Consider the following 13,037-nt stretch of genomic DNA (forward strand, 5'->3'; position numbering starts at 1 on the left):
GACTTTGCCTTCTTTTATGCCCAACTAAGTTTCTCTCGATACTTTTAACATATATATAGCATTTTTTATAAGATGCTTCTGCATATTTTTAGTAAGATCAAAAGTTAAATGTCATTATATATAACCTTTGTATATATAGAGAGAGATTTTATATTTGGGTATGTATGTTACAAAAAAGAATGAAATAAATACTAAAAAGAAAAATCATCCAACAATACGCCGCTACCCACACTTATCTGTTGAACAAATTGAATATATGCATCTACTTATAGCGTGAAAAGTTCTGTGCACGAGCTAATAAAAAAAAAATTAATGCTAAGTTAAGTTCAACAAAAAACAAAAAACAAATACAGCTCTCATAGTTGTCCGTCTTTCGTCCAAATTTTATCCTTTGAACCTTATTTTTTGTTGCCTTTTGAAATTTTTGCTCAATATTTTTACCCTTTTATCCCGAACTCTTTTTAAAAGTAAGCCAATTAACGGGCTCTTAGTCCTTAGAAAACATATCTGGATCTTTTAATATCATACAACGAGCTTATGTTTTCAAAAACCCTGCAATGCCTTTCTTCACTTAAATGTTGTTCGTCTCATAACATGGAAACGAAACGATTCTAGTTTAGACAAGTACAACTGTGTAGTTGGGTTCATTCGAAGGAAATCTTTTCATCCACGTTTGAAATAGCATGCATAAATATTCAACTTACTTTTTCGAGTCATATAACTTTCTTCATTTGGTAAAAACTACAAGTCGAGAAAATGAATTGATTTTCTTTTCATGAAACTTACGTTTATCAACGTCATTCCAGGGTGGGGACAAAGAATAAACAGATCCATCTTAATTCTATTGTTGCCTCTAACCAACTTGAAGCTCCCACTTCTCATGGACGTGGATTGGAAAGGCTAATCCAAACAAGCCAATTTAATTAAAATAGCTTTAGTCCCCCTGAACCATCGATGAGCTCGGTTAGCTTTTGTGAAGCAGCAGCTAATGTTTCCTCACTTTTGCAGAACGCAAACCTGATATATCTTCTGTGGTAGCTAATAGCCGTCAGAGAAAGGTCCTCTAGTTTTGAGGAATTGGTGTGGAAGAATACACAGCCCGGTACAGCAACCACCCCAGCTTGTTTAATCAATTCCTCCACAAAGTCAACCTGAAGTTTATCACTTCCACCATTTAAACATATAAAAGCACGCTAAATAACAAGCTTTGTCAAGTTCTTACAGGCAGTATAAAACTTAATCCAAAAAACTGAACCTATTGCTGGCACAACCAGCAGTTCTCTCACTCAATGTATGTGTCTCCTTGAAGTTCTATACTTTCAAATAAGTTTCTAAACCTTGATGATCAACTAATATAAACACTTCAGGTTGGTTGGAATGAAAAAGTAACAACAACAAACTCAGTGTAATTCCACCTGAGAAGGGTATAGTGTACTAACAGCTTACCCCACCTGAGAAGGGTATAGTATACTAACTAACACCTTACGTTGGGTATAGTGTACTAACACCTTTCTCCAGTTCTCTAAAAGATAAAAATCTCCGGAAAGTAGAATCATCATACAAGACCATGTATTGTTTCTTCAAATTATCTCAACACACAAGCACAGTTGAGGTAGTAAACTGATATTTTGGAGTCAAATACACTTCAATCCAAACTCCGACAATTTTGTAACAAGTAAAGATTAAGGTCCTCTTAAGTGAATCAAATTTCAAGTAGCATTTCTTGGTTGAGCTAAGTTCCTGATCCTAACAAAGTTAAATCCTATCATCCTTCCTTCTCTTCCTCCAACAACCCCCTCTCCCCCGGGTTAAAAAGAAAGAAAGTAAAAAGAAGATTTTTCGTCCCTTTTGAACCTTCTGATACCAATTAAATAGGACAGTCCTAATGTAAGGATTTCTATTATGGAAAATAGATATTCATGCTTGAGATGATAATTGAAGAAAGATATTTTGAGAGTATTTACATCAGAAAGTGTGCATGTCCGGGGAAGCTCCATGAATAGGAAAAAGGAACCCCTAGGCATGACGGAGACCTGGAAACCAACTTTTGTAAGCACCTGAGCCAAGTAATCTCTTTTTGATTTATAGTCCTGAGCACCAAAGAAGTGAAGATAGATTAACTAATAAGTTGGAAAGGAAACACCAGTAGAGCTACTAATTGCGAGAAAATTTACTTGTCTCAATGCATAAAAGTACTCGGGGGAACTTCTCAAAGCTGTCAAGGCAGCTTCCTGGAAAGGTGCAGGAGCAGAGTCTGTAATTTTAACATGGATGTTCCTGATTGCAGATGCAAAGTAAGCTGGGCATATTGCCCAGCCAATCCTCCAACCTGAAAGCATGAAGATAAATAAGAATTTGATAAATCAACCTACTTACAGAGGTAGGAATGACTTGAACATGCTGGCATTGGAAGCAGGATATCAAATGCTTACCAGTCACACTAAAACTTTTTGACAAGGAAGATGTGATGATGGTCCGCTTCTGCATTCCTGGAAATGTGGCAACTGATGTGTGCCTCTCCCCATCAAATGTTATATGTTCATATACCTATGAAGTAATTAGATGCTTTAGCTATTAGAGAGAGCACACTTCTGATTATTTGATTATGACTTCAACACTTTCTCAAATCGCAAACCTGCCTTATGAAGTAATTAGATGTTTTAGCTATTAGAAAGGGCAAACTTCTGATTTATTTGATTATGTCTTCAACACTTCTGCAAGTGTGAAGCTGCCTTATTAACAGAAAAAAGCAAGAAACTTGTTAACCATAAATTAACATAATATCTTTTGTATGTGTCTATAACCAGGGAGTAACACTGTTGACGCATGCAACATCCATCCAAAGTATGAGGGTTGAAGAAACACGCCTACTAAGGGAAAAAGGGTCAAACAAACAAGATAAGACATTGTTCTTCTATTGATACTTCACCAGAAGTTTTTTAGGAGTGAAAAGTTTTAGCAGTGCAAATTGCATCTCTCTTTCTATTTTTCTTCTCTTTTCTTATGGGGTTCACGGTGGAGTAGTAAATATAAAGTTCATTCTGCAGATTAGCTTGAACAAGGGACTGAATATACTTATTTGTTACTTCTCAAAGAATTCTTCAGATTAGGTTGAACAAAAGAACTGAATATACTTATTTCGTTGCTTTCCGTTTTCTTTGAAAAGTGCAAGATGTGTCAAAGTGAAGCAAACCTCATCTGTTACAACTAGAATATCCCAGGTCCGGCAAGCTCCAGCAATAATCTCAAGCTCATCCTTTGTGAAAACCTTTCCAGTTGGATTGTGAGGGCTGCAGCATATCCAATGGTAAAATTGATCATCTGTTTAAAATCTTCTTCGTCTAGCATGTTGTACACTATACATGCAACTACAAAACTGAACCTTGTCAATTATTGGTTCGACTAAAAGAATGAAAAGCTTATGATTTCCTCAAACAGAACATGAGTAATGAGAATGTAAGCATTTTTGGCACAACAATAGTAGTGTGATATCTGAATAATCAAGTGAGTCAACCTGAGGTGATTTGAAGCAAAACTCTACCATTTGTGTCTATTGTTTAATCCAGATAACTTTTAGTACATAAGTCAACCCATTAGCTTTGTGGAAATGTAAAGGTTTTTTCCACATTGTTGTCAAATTAAGCTAATGAATGAGTGGAGGACTAACAGCTTCTGTGGCAAAATGTAGTTGAAAGAGCAGAAGTCCACAAGAATTAGGTACAGAGTTGAATCAGAAACTTTTACCTGTTGAGGACAATAGCTTTTGTCCTGACAGTAAATGACTTTGCTAGTTTATTTGGATCCAGACTCCAATAAGGGGGATCAAGTGCTACATACACCTGTGCATGGAGAAATACAAGTTACACACAATCAATGGTAGATAGATGGATGTACAATTTATAACCTAAATGAAGGCTTACTGGGACCCCGCCAGCCAACCTAATGCATGTTTCATATGTTTCATAGGATGGATCGAATAAGATGACTTCATCACCCTGGTTTATTACTGGACAAATTAAGAAATGAAAGCAGTAATTATTATATGATTTGATTCTCAAAAACAAAACAAAGTACTTAATTGAGATCAGTTTGTAAGCTACTTGCAAACATTGCGGCAGCAAAAGCCTCAGATTGACCACAACATACGACGATATCAGTGAGGGGATCGACATCTAGGCCATGCATTTGTTTGAGTTGATAAGCGAGGTAATCACATATTGCTTGAACATGCCTGTACTGATTGAAGTCAGAGCAGATAGCGGAAATGGCAGCGTCTTTAAGGTAGGAAGGTGCAGGGAAATCAGGGAAACCTTCGGCGAGGTTGACGGCATTGCGTCTTTCGGCAAGATAAGAAAGTTGTTGTATGGGTGAACTTGTTAGCGTTTTCGCTACTGAAGAAAGCTTCTGCTCCATCGATCTTATCTTATCTTCTTGCAATTTTATTTACACACTTATGTTAATGTTCGAATTCTATCCTTTTGTCAGTTTGTGGCTGGCAAGGTAACTAGCTGATACGTCCCTATTGTTTTGCAGCCTAGGTCTCTATTTTAACTCTACAAATAGTAGTTGCAAAGTCTTATCTTTCTATTGTGATTGGAATAGAAACAAAGACCGGAATAGATAAGTGATAAATCTGGTCTTTAACGGGTAGCTAAGAAGTTGCAAATTGGATTGGGTTAGTGAAAAGTGGGTCTGGGTTACAATAACAAAAGAAAATAGTACTTAAAACTTGATTTTGGATTTGGACCCCACACAAGTTGAACCCAACAACTTTCACGCGTTTAGTAGGTGCATGTGGTCTTGTTTCTCATTTGCCTTCTTTTGCCCATTGGTAACCATATGTAAGGGTGGCAACGGAACCGGGAGGTACCGGTTCCGGTTCCGGTCTGTTCCGGTCCGTTACCGGTTCCGTCTCGGTTCCGGATAGTGCCGGTTAGATCCGGACTTGTTCCGGTCCGGGAGGGGTAACGGGACGGAAACCGGGATTTACCGGTCCGGTCCGGTTAGTCCCGGTTCCGGTCCGGTTCAGAACTTTTTTTTTTTTTTTTTTTAATCTGAAAATTTGAAAAATAGCCGTTGAGAGCCGTTGGGCAACGGGTTTTGGGCCCCACCAACGGCTCTTTCACCCCATAACCCCCCATTTACACCTCCCTACCCCCCAAACTTCTTAAAACTACATTTTCAACCTTTTTTTTTAACTATAAATACCCCTAATCTTTCATTCTTTTCACTCACAAAAATATCTTATAATCTCTCTACTCTCTAGTCTCTAAATTCTCTTATTCTCGACTTCTCGTTAAAATTACGAATTTGATCTTTGGAAATTGGAGCTTCAAAATTCAACTTTGAATTTTCGCCTTCCGGTCATACACGTCTACTTTTTTAAGTAGACGTTTGGTACATTCGTTCCAACTCACTTTTCATTTAGTTATTTATTTGTTTACATTTAATTATTTATTTTGTGAGTAATTAATCTCTAGTCTCTACTTATTTAGTTGTTTATTTGTTTAAAACTTTGCTAATCATTTTCGTATTATATATAATTTGCTCACTTTTTATATTTTGAATATGGATTTTGGAAAAAACATTATTGAAAAGGGTAAAACAACCATAGTTAATTCGTTCACTAATTTATCTAGCTCAAAATCCAAGAAAAATAAAAAAACCGGTAGTACTTCTCAATCTAAAACTAAAAAAACTTCTCAATTAAGAATAAATACGGATGATTATACGCATGTTGATGAAACTGTTTTTAATATTGATAGTAATAGTGGATTAGATCCTTATCATGAACATTTACAAAGAAGATTTGGTAATTTTGAAGAGGAATTACCTGAAGATGATGAACATGATGATGTTAATGCTTATGTTGATAGTTTTGATAATAATGTTGATGAATATGATGATGATGAAACTGAGCCACCGTCGGCTACTAGTCCCACTCCCAATCCCTCTTCCCCGGCTCCCGCTCCCTTTCGTTGTCCTGCTCCCACTCCCCCCGTGCATCCTAGGACTAAGGTAGAACGCGCTAAAAAATCAGTTGTGTGGCAATTTATGACTCAGAATGAAGATAAAACACAAGCTATTTGTAATAAATGTAAACATAGAATGAATCATAAAACTGTAGGAAAACAGGGTGGGACCGGACATTTGAGTAATCATTTAATGTCATGTTGTAAAAATGAATTTTTGCATGCTAAAGCGGTAGCCGAAGCTAAAAAAATGGTACTCCCTCCGTCCCTTTTTAGTTGTCCACTTTAGAAATGGCACACAGATTAAGGCAACAATGATTAGCACAGTGAAGTTACAATTTTACCCTTATGACAACTTTTCACTTCAAAATTACAACCACTTATTTGAATTAAAGTGAAATAAATTGGAGGGAAACAACATACACTTTTACAATTTTCAAGAAGTGTAAATAAGGGTATAATAGGAAAAAATTTGTTGTCCTTTCTTGATTTGTCAAAATGGACAACTAAATAGGGACAACCAAAAAAGGAAATATGGACAAGTAAATAGGGACGGAGGGAGTACCACCCTTCCTGAAAATGTAAGAGTAGATGGTTCTAATATGGTCCAAACACAATTAAATCCTTCTGATGTTTCTGGTTCTAGTATACAACGGTCATATAGTAGAGAAAAAAATCTTGAAGAATTAGCTAAAATGATTGTTGTTATGGGTTTACCATTTAGTTTTGCTGAAAATCCCGATTTTATTCATTATATTCAAATTGTGTATAATCCACATTAAAAAGGTTTTACTAGGTGTGCTGCACACATATATAATTTGATTGTTAGAGATGGTATAACAATATATGATGATGGTTGCACAAAAGTTGAAACTGCATGTCATTTTATTTTTAAATGTCAAGTTAAGTCTAGACGTAGAGATTTTGAAAATCGTTGTCGTGAATTTAATCTTCCACCTAGAAAAATTCCAAAATCAGTGTGTACTAGATGGAATTCTTTATTTGAAATGCTTGAAGTTGCTTATGAATATAGGAAATCTTTACAAATGGTTTGGAATGCTCATAATTCAAATATGACATATAGACTTGATGATAATGATTAGAATGATATAAAAGAACTTATAGAATTCTTAAAAGTTTTTTATTCAACTACAAAAAAAATATCTGCACTTTATTATCCAACTATTTGCTCTGTTTTACCTAATATTTGTGCTATTTCTACTAAATTTTATAAATTCAAAAATAAACCAAGATTTGAACAATCTGTTAAGAAAATGATTGAAAAATTTAAAAAATATTTTATTCCTATTCCTCAAATTTATTTAACTGCTTGTTTGTTAAACCCACATTACAAAGATGAAGGTGCATCACGAATGGTTGATAAAATATATTTTAATTTGGGTATTGATAGTGAAGATGATGAAACACCTAGTTGTCAAGATGTTAAAGATAGTATAAAAATTGAAGCTAGAAAATTGTACGACTTGTATAATTCTAATATAAGGAATGTAGTACATAACGAAGAGCCTCAAAGTTCTAGGAGTAGATATAATAATGAAGATGATATTGATGATATGATAGATTGTATTATTGAACTTTCTCATAATGATAGAAATGATTTTGATGCATATATTAATCAAAATACAGAACCTACTACTATTGATCTTCTAGAATGGTGGAGCAATCGCGGCAAAGGATTTCCAAAACTACAACCGGTTGCTCGAGATGTGTTAGCTATTCAAGCATCTTCAGTAGCTTCGGAAGGCGCTTTTAGTGCAGCAAGATTTCAAATTGGAGAGCATAGATATTCATTAGCAGCAGATAGCTTGGAGATATCCGTACTATTTAGAGATTGGATTAATGGCGAGAGAAGGAGTTATGGTCGTCCACCTCTACCGACCAAATTTGAAAATGACGTTGATGAAATAATGCTAGATTTTAGTGATGACGGCATTGATGCAATGGAAGAACTAGCTAATCAACCAATTCCAGAGCATGTTACTAGAGAAATGTTAAATGATTTAAAAAAAGATTTCCTTGGTAGCATGAACTATTAAATTTAAATGTCTATTAGTATGAGTATAATAATTCGAGGTCTAATTCAAACAGAACCCTTCCTAGAAGGTGGCTGTGTAGATTAGATTTTTTAATACTCTACTAATATTTTGTAACTCAACTTGTACTATTTAATTAATATTAATAAAAGTATAGGCTATTCGCCTTAATTTTTTTTTTTTATTGTCTTCAAAAGTTCAAATTTAACTTTTAAAGTATGAAATTTAAACTTTTATAGTTTTAAAGTTTTAAAGTTTTAAAGTTTTAAATTTTCAAACTTTTAAAGTGTGAAATTTAAACTTTTATAGTTTTAAAGTTTGAATTTAAATTTTCAAACTTTTAAAATTTAAAGTGTGAAATTTAAATTTTTATAGTTTTATAGTTTTAAAGTTGAAAATTTAAATTTAAATTTTCAAACTTTTAAAGTGTGAAATTTAAACTTTTTATAGTTTTAACTTTTAAAGTTTGAAATTTGAATTTAAATTTTCAAACTTTTAAAGGGTGAAATTTAAACTTTTATAGTTTTAAAGTTTGAATTTAAATTTTCAAAGTTTTAAATTGTGAAATTTAAATTTTTATACTTTTAAAAGTTTGAAAGTTTGTATTTAAAACTTTTAAAGTATAAATTTTTAAGTGTAATATTCCTAATTTTTTAATTTTAATAAAAAAATATAATTTATAACGGTTGGACCCGGTTTCCGGTCCGGTCCGTTACCGGTCCGGGACGGGTACACGTATTTTTTTCCGGAATTACCGGTTCCGGTCCGTCCCGGTTCCGGTTCGGTTCCGGCCCGTGGTGCCCGGTTCCGTTCCGGTTCCGGAACGTCCCGGTCCGGTAGTTCCGTTACCGGTTCCGTTGCCACCCTTAACCATATGTACTCAAACTTTGCTACTTCTGATTATGGAAAATGTTTTCAAGAGAGGCAGCAACCCTTTATGCAACCGGTTCATGGGTGGAACCAAAGCTGCAAAATAACAGATGCTCATACGGATGATTTGAAGCAAAAGCTGAAATTGCATTGTGGATTATGGATATGCATCATGTTTCTGTTTTGTTACAAATTACAACCCTTTCAGCATTTTGTCACACAAGAATTTTGTCATATCAGCTGTCTGTATAACAAATACAAGTCAATAAGCAAACCGGCAAACCAACTTGCATATCATCTCTCTGTCCGTGAGATCTGGCCAGTACACATGATACCTAAACTCGCTTTATCTTTTTTTTTTTTTTTTGTAACCATGGTACCCACCAAGGCTAGAATAAAAAGATAAAATCACCTAGTGTTTTGTGACTAAAGTTGCTTTACCTTTATGGCCATCATGATTTTTTTCTTATTGTTACTGTCACTTCTTCTGAAAAATCCCGTTGCATCCGATTGATTTCTCTTTTTACATTTTCAACTGTTCAGGAGTACTTTGATTTTTCTAAATTGGACACTTCAGGTGAGAATTAGTTGCCTCCCCACAATAAAGAGTGTTTCGTCAAATGGACCAAGACAATAGAATAGGACGAAGCAGAATTTATGAAAAGAAGACCGACATAGATACAAAATCATGCTTTTGTCATTTCTACATTTTACCCCCAAAAGAATAATTTCATGTAGTAGGTGCATCACAAAATAATGACAGAGAACAATAATCGAAGTTAATGCATAACTGAAAAGGAATAGCTCGGTTACAATGAGAAAAATGTATCAAAATTTTAAAACGTATCAGGGTTCTAATATTCTCTAAAAGTTGAATAAAGAAGGAATAAATATAGAGCAAGCCCTCCTTACCACATCATCCTCACTTCTTAGATCCCCTGCAAGGGCAAGTCTTGTTAAATTTGTTCTAATAATCACCAAGAGAAAACACATAGCATGTTTGTGGAGAACTTACTGGGCTTGGGTGGCTGCTGCTGCTGCAGGTTGTACTGGCCTCTCCCCTGGTCCCTGAGAATTGGAGGAAATACAAGCTTAACTCTATGCACTGTCAATTCTACGTAAGACAAATTTGTTGACAACCAACAAACAAAATCATGCAAAAACAACTAGCTCTCCTCTCAAACGTGAGAAAACGCCAACAAAATTTACAAATTATTACCTGAGCCAAACGCTCCTCCCTCCTAGCAAACTTTCTTTCCCTACTTGCTTTGTTCTTTGCCCTCCTGGCCTCAAATTGGTCGGACAAGGTCTTCTCTCTTGCCTTTTCAGCCTTTGTTTTGTGAATGTTTTCCATTAGCACACGCTTGTTCTTGAAAACATTACCCTTCACCTTCATGTACATGTCATGATACATGTGCTTATCAATCTTCTTCGACTCCCTGTACTTGCGAAGCAAGCGCCTAAGGACTCTCATCCTCCTCATCCATAGCACCTTTGTGGGCAACCTAGCCTCTCTAGTACCCTTGCGCTTACCTAAGAAAAGAGTCCTCAATATCAGGAGTCACCGAAACAAACTTCAGCAGCAAAATTTTCATTAAAAGATAAGATTAGGAGCAATGGCATTGTTAAAGCAAGGTTAACATTTCCTCATGCAATATCAATTTCTCTGAAATGAATTATCAATAAACAAATTAATTTGGTCAAAACACAAGGCAAGCTTAAGATTAAAACATAAACCACCTTATGAAGAGAAGTAGTATCTCAAAATAAAAGGCATGCTCCAAATACAATATGATAGCAGTTGTTTCAAAGAGTAGGACTTACCATATCCAGAGTGACGGCCCTTCGTCTTTGCTTCTTTCATTCTGCGGGCACGAGATCTTGAGTGTATTTTGGTGGGTTTCCTGATGATGAAACCATCCTTGACCAACTTTCTGATATTTTGCCCTGCACTCAATGCATAACAGGGGAATTAGAGGCAACAAATTTTTTTAGAGAGTCTGAGAAATATATCGTTAATAGCATACTGTAAATAGGAATGTAATTAAAGCAATATGTTCATATATTTTCTATGAACTCCAAAATGTTAAGATCATTTAAGTTCACTGATAAAGAAAATAATGTAATACCAATCACCCGCATTTCCAATTCATATTCATATTATAACAACACCAAAAACTAACACCGGTATCTTTTTTGCACTTGTTAAAAAAAAGGTCAGATATCTTCTAAACAAAGTCTAGTATCTTGAACAACCAAGTGACAGTAAACCATTCCTTGGTCATATATGAAAAAACAGGGAAGTTTGATTCAAAAAACTAATCCTCAATTTCAAACTAGTATACATGAGAATGATACTCCATTTCACTTCAACACTCCAAAAAAATTGAAACATTTCTCCTGAATGAATAAATTTGTGTAAGATCAAATTTCTAGTGTGGGAAGATATAAAATTTGAAACATAATTCTGAAGAAATAAAAAGGTAGTAAAGAAAAAAGAACGTACGAGAGTTGGCCATGGAGATTTCGTTGCCTTCATTGGGGTCAAGCCAAACCTTGCCCCTCCCACACTTGAGGACGCTGGCAGCAAGCCGCTTCTGTAGCTTCAACGACACCATCTTCCTCTCCCTCCCTGCAGTGCCGATAATTATACTTGAATGCGTTAGGGTTTTTTAAAAGCCGTCCAAGGCAAGGCACTGATGCTCCGACTTACGGTTCATGGGCCGAAGTGGGTGACCAAAAAAATAGGGAAAAATTATGTAATTATAATATGAGATTGATAGGACAATGGCTTATATAAGAGTCCGAATACATTTCTCCACTTTTATCATAGCATTATAACATTTTTCTGTGTATAATATATCTGGTACAAAAACATAAAGATAAAAGAATTAACTAAGTATCACTAAAGGAAGCGTGAAAGTAAGCAAGCAAAGTCTATGTTATTGTTAATACATAACCTCAATTGTTTCAAACTTAAATTAATATAAATTTGATATATAGTTATGTATCTGATACATAACTTATATATATATATATATATATATATATATGATACATAGCCTATATATCGCGCGAAGAAGCAATATGTACGTAAGTTCTAAAAAATTTGAAATCATATACTTTGAAAATTTTTTGAAATAAGATGTAACTTGTGACCAAATTGTTAGGACTTTTGTACTTTATTCAAAAACATATTCAATAACTATGATTGTGAATTTAGGGCGAAGAAAGAGACTCACTTGCCTATTATTCTATTCGTGTTTATTTATTTGTCAAATATTTTTTAATTTGGTTTTTATTTATTTATCAAATATTTTCTAATTTGGTTTCTCTTCTTACTTGTTTTTGACAAATTCAAAAAAAAATTATGTTTTTGTCAGGAATAGACATCTCTTTTTATTTACTATTCCAATTTACTTTCTTAATAAATACTAGTCTCACGGTACGTGCGTTGCACGTGTGTATCGTATCATATTGTATACAATATTGTAAAATATAATTAATATTACTAAATTAAAGCTTTGTCGTAAATAATTATAATTGAAAGAACATAGAACAAGTGATTATAAATGTTTAATATAGATTATCATAGAATTACTTATTTTTGAGATCAAAATGACAAGATATCATTGATACTATTCAAATAACATTCAATGATTAAATATGGGAAGATAATGATATTTCTTTAGTAGTATTATTTTTCACTTCACTCAATTATATAAAAAAGTTTTAGCAACAGTATAGAAATAAATATCAATATACAAAAGGTCACCAGAGGCCCTCCTCTTGACGTTATGACCATAAATGATGGACACCCTTTAAGTGCAATTTCTCTTAAATATACATACTTGAAATTTAATATGTGCATGACACTAATGACGATTACCATAAATATTTCAATATTTTATCTTTATAAGTAATATATCTTTTTAAAAAATTATTACTCAACTATTATTTGAGTATGACTATCATAGAGAAATAGTTTATACAGACAAAAAATATAACCTCAAAAATTAGTTCTAAAGAAAATTAGGAGATTATAGTGAAATGTTGTTATAACAGATTATAGTTAAATACAGGTTTGAGTGTATGTCAAATATTTAGCTTGACAAATTCTTTGTTTTATATATATATATAT

General features: G+C 34.0%; 2 protein-coding genes across 2 annotated transcripts; both read right to left on the reverse strand.

The window, feature by feature from the left end:
• Positions 1-748: 748 nt before the first annotated feature.
• Positions 749-4,514, reverse strand: LOC125875218 (uncharacterized). Its single transcript, XM_049556320.1, has 8 exons — positions 4,101-4,514; positions 3,921-4,006; positions 3,745-3,839; positions 3,194-3,290; positions 2,433-2,547; positions 2,175-2,329; positions 1,965-2,090; positions 749-1,151 (listed from the first exon to the last, which is right to left on the reverse strand). Exons 1-8 carry the CDS (start codon positions 4,411-4,413, stop codon positions 924-926), a joined length of 1,215 nt encoding a protein of 404 aa, XP_049412277.1. The 5' UTR covers positions 4,414-4,514; the 3' UTR covers positions 749-923.
• Positions 4,515-9,901: 5,387 nt separating this feature from the next.
• On the reverse strand, positions 9,902-11,636 carry LOC125873281 (60S ribosomal protein L19-1). The gene is made up of 4 exons (XM_049554182.1): positions 11,403-11,636; positions 10,721-10,843; positions 10,116-10,429; positions 9,902-9,964 (listed from the first exon to the last, which is right to left on the reverse strand). The coding sequence occupies exons 1-4, from the start codon at positions 11,512-11,514 to the stop codon at positions 9,908-9,910; spliced, it is 606 nt and encodes a 201-aa protein (XP_049410139.1). The 5' UTR covers positions 11,515-11,636; the 3' UTR covers positions 9,902-9,907.
• Between the last annotated feature and the right edge of the window lie 1,401 nt (positions 11,637-13,037).

This window comes from Solanum stenotomum, chromosome 8 (assembly GCF_019186545.1).
Source record: "Solanum stenotomum isolate F172 chromosome 8, ASM1918654v1, whole genome shotgun sequence".
Classification (NCBI taxonomy): domain Eukaryota; kingdom Viridiplantae; phylum Streptophyta; class Magnoliopsida; order Solanales; family Solanaceae; genus Solanum; species Solanum stenotomum.

What these genes read in the sequence shown, in the direction of transcription:
- LOC125873281 (XM_049554182.1), bottom strand. Translation starts at nt 11,514, where the DNA reads ATGGTGTCGTTGAAGCTACAGAAGCGGCTTGCTGCCAGCGTCCTCAAG. An exon ending in GGGCCGTCACTCTGGATATG is followed by an intron (nt 10,430 to 10,720) that starts GTAAGTCCTACT and finishes CTCTTTTCTTAG; the next exon opens with GTAAGCGCAAGGGTACTAGA. An exon ending in GGGAGGAGCGTTTGGCTCAG is followed by an intron (nt 9,965 to 10,115) that starts GTAATAATTTGT and finishes TCCAATTCTCAG; the next exon opens with GGACCAGGGGAGAGGCCAGT.
- LOC125875218 (XM_049556320.1), bottom strand. Translation starts at nt 4,413, where the DNA reads ATGGAGCAGAAGCTTTCTTCAGTAGCGAAAACGCTAACAAGTTCACCC. An exon ending in AAAGCTATTGTCCTCAACAG is followed by an intron (nt 3,291 to 3,744) that starts GTAAAAGTTTCT and finishes GATATGCTGCAG; the next exon opens with CCCTCACAATCCAACTGGAA. An exon ending in AAAAAGTTTTAGTGTGACTG is followed by an intron (nt 2,330 to 2,432) that starts GTAAGCATTTGA and finishes TCATGCTTTCAG; the next exon opens with GTTGGAGGATTGGCTGGGCA.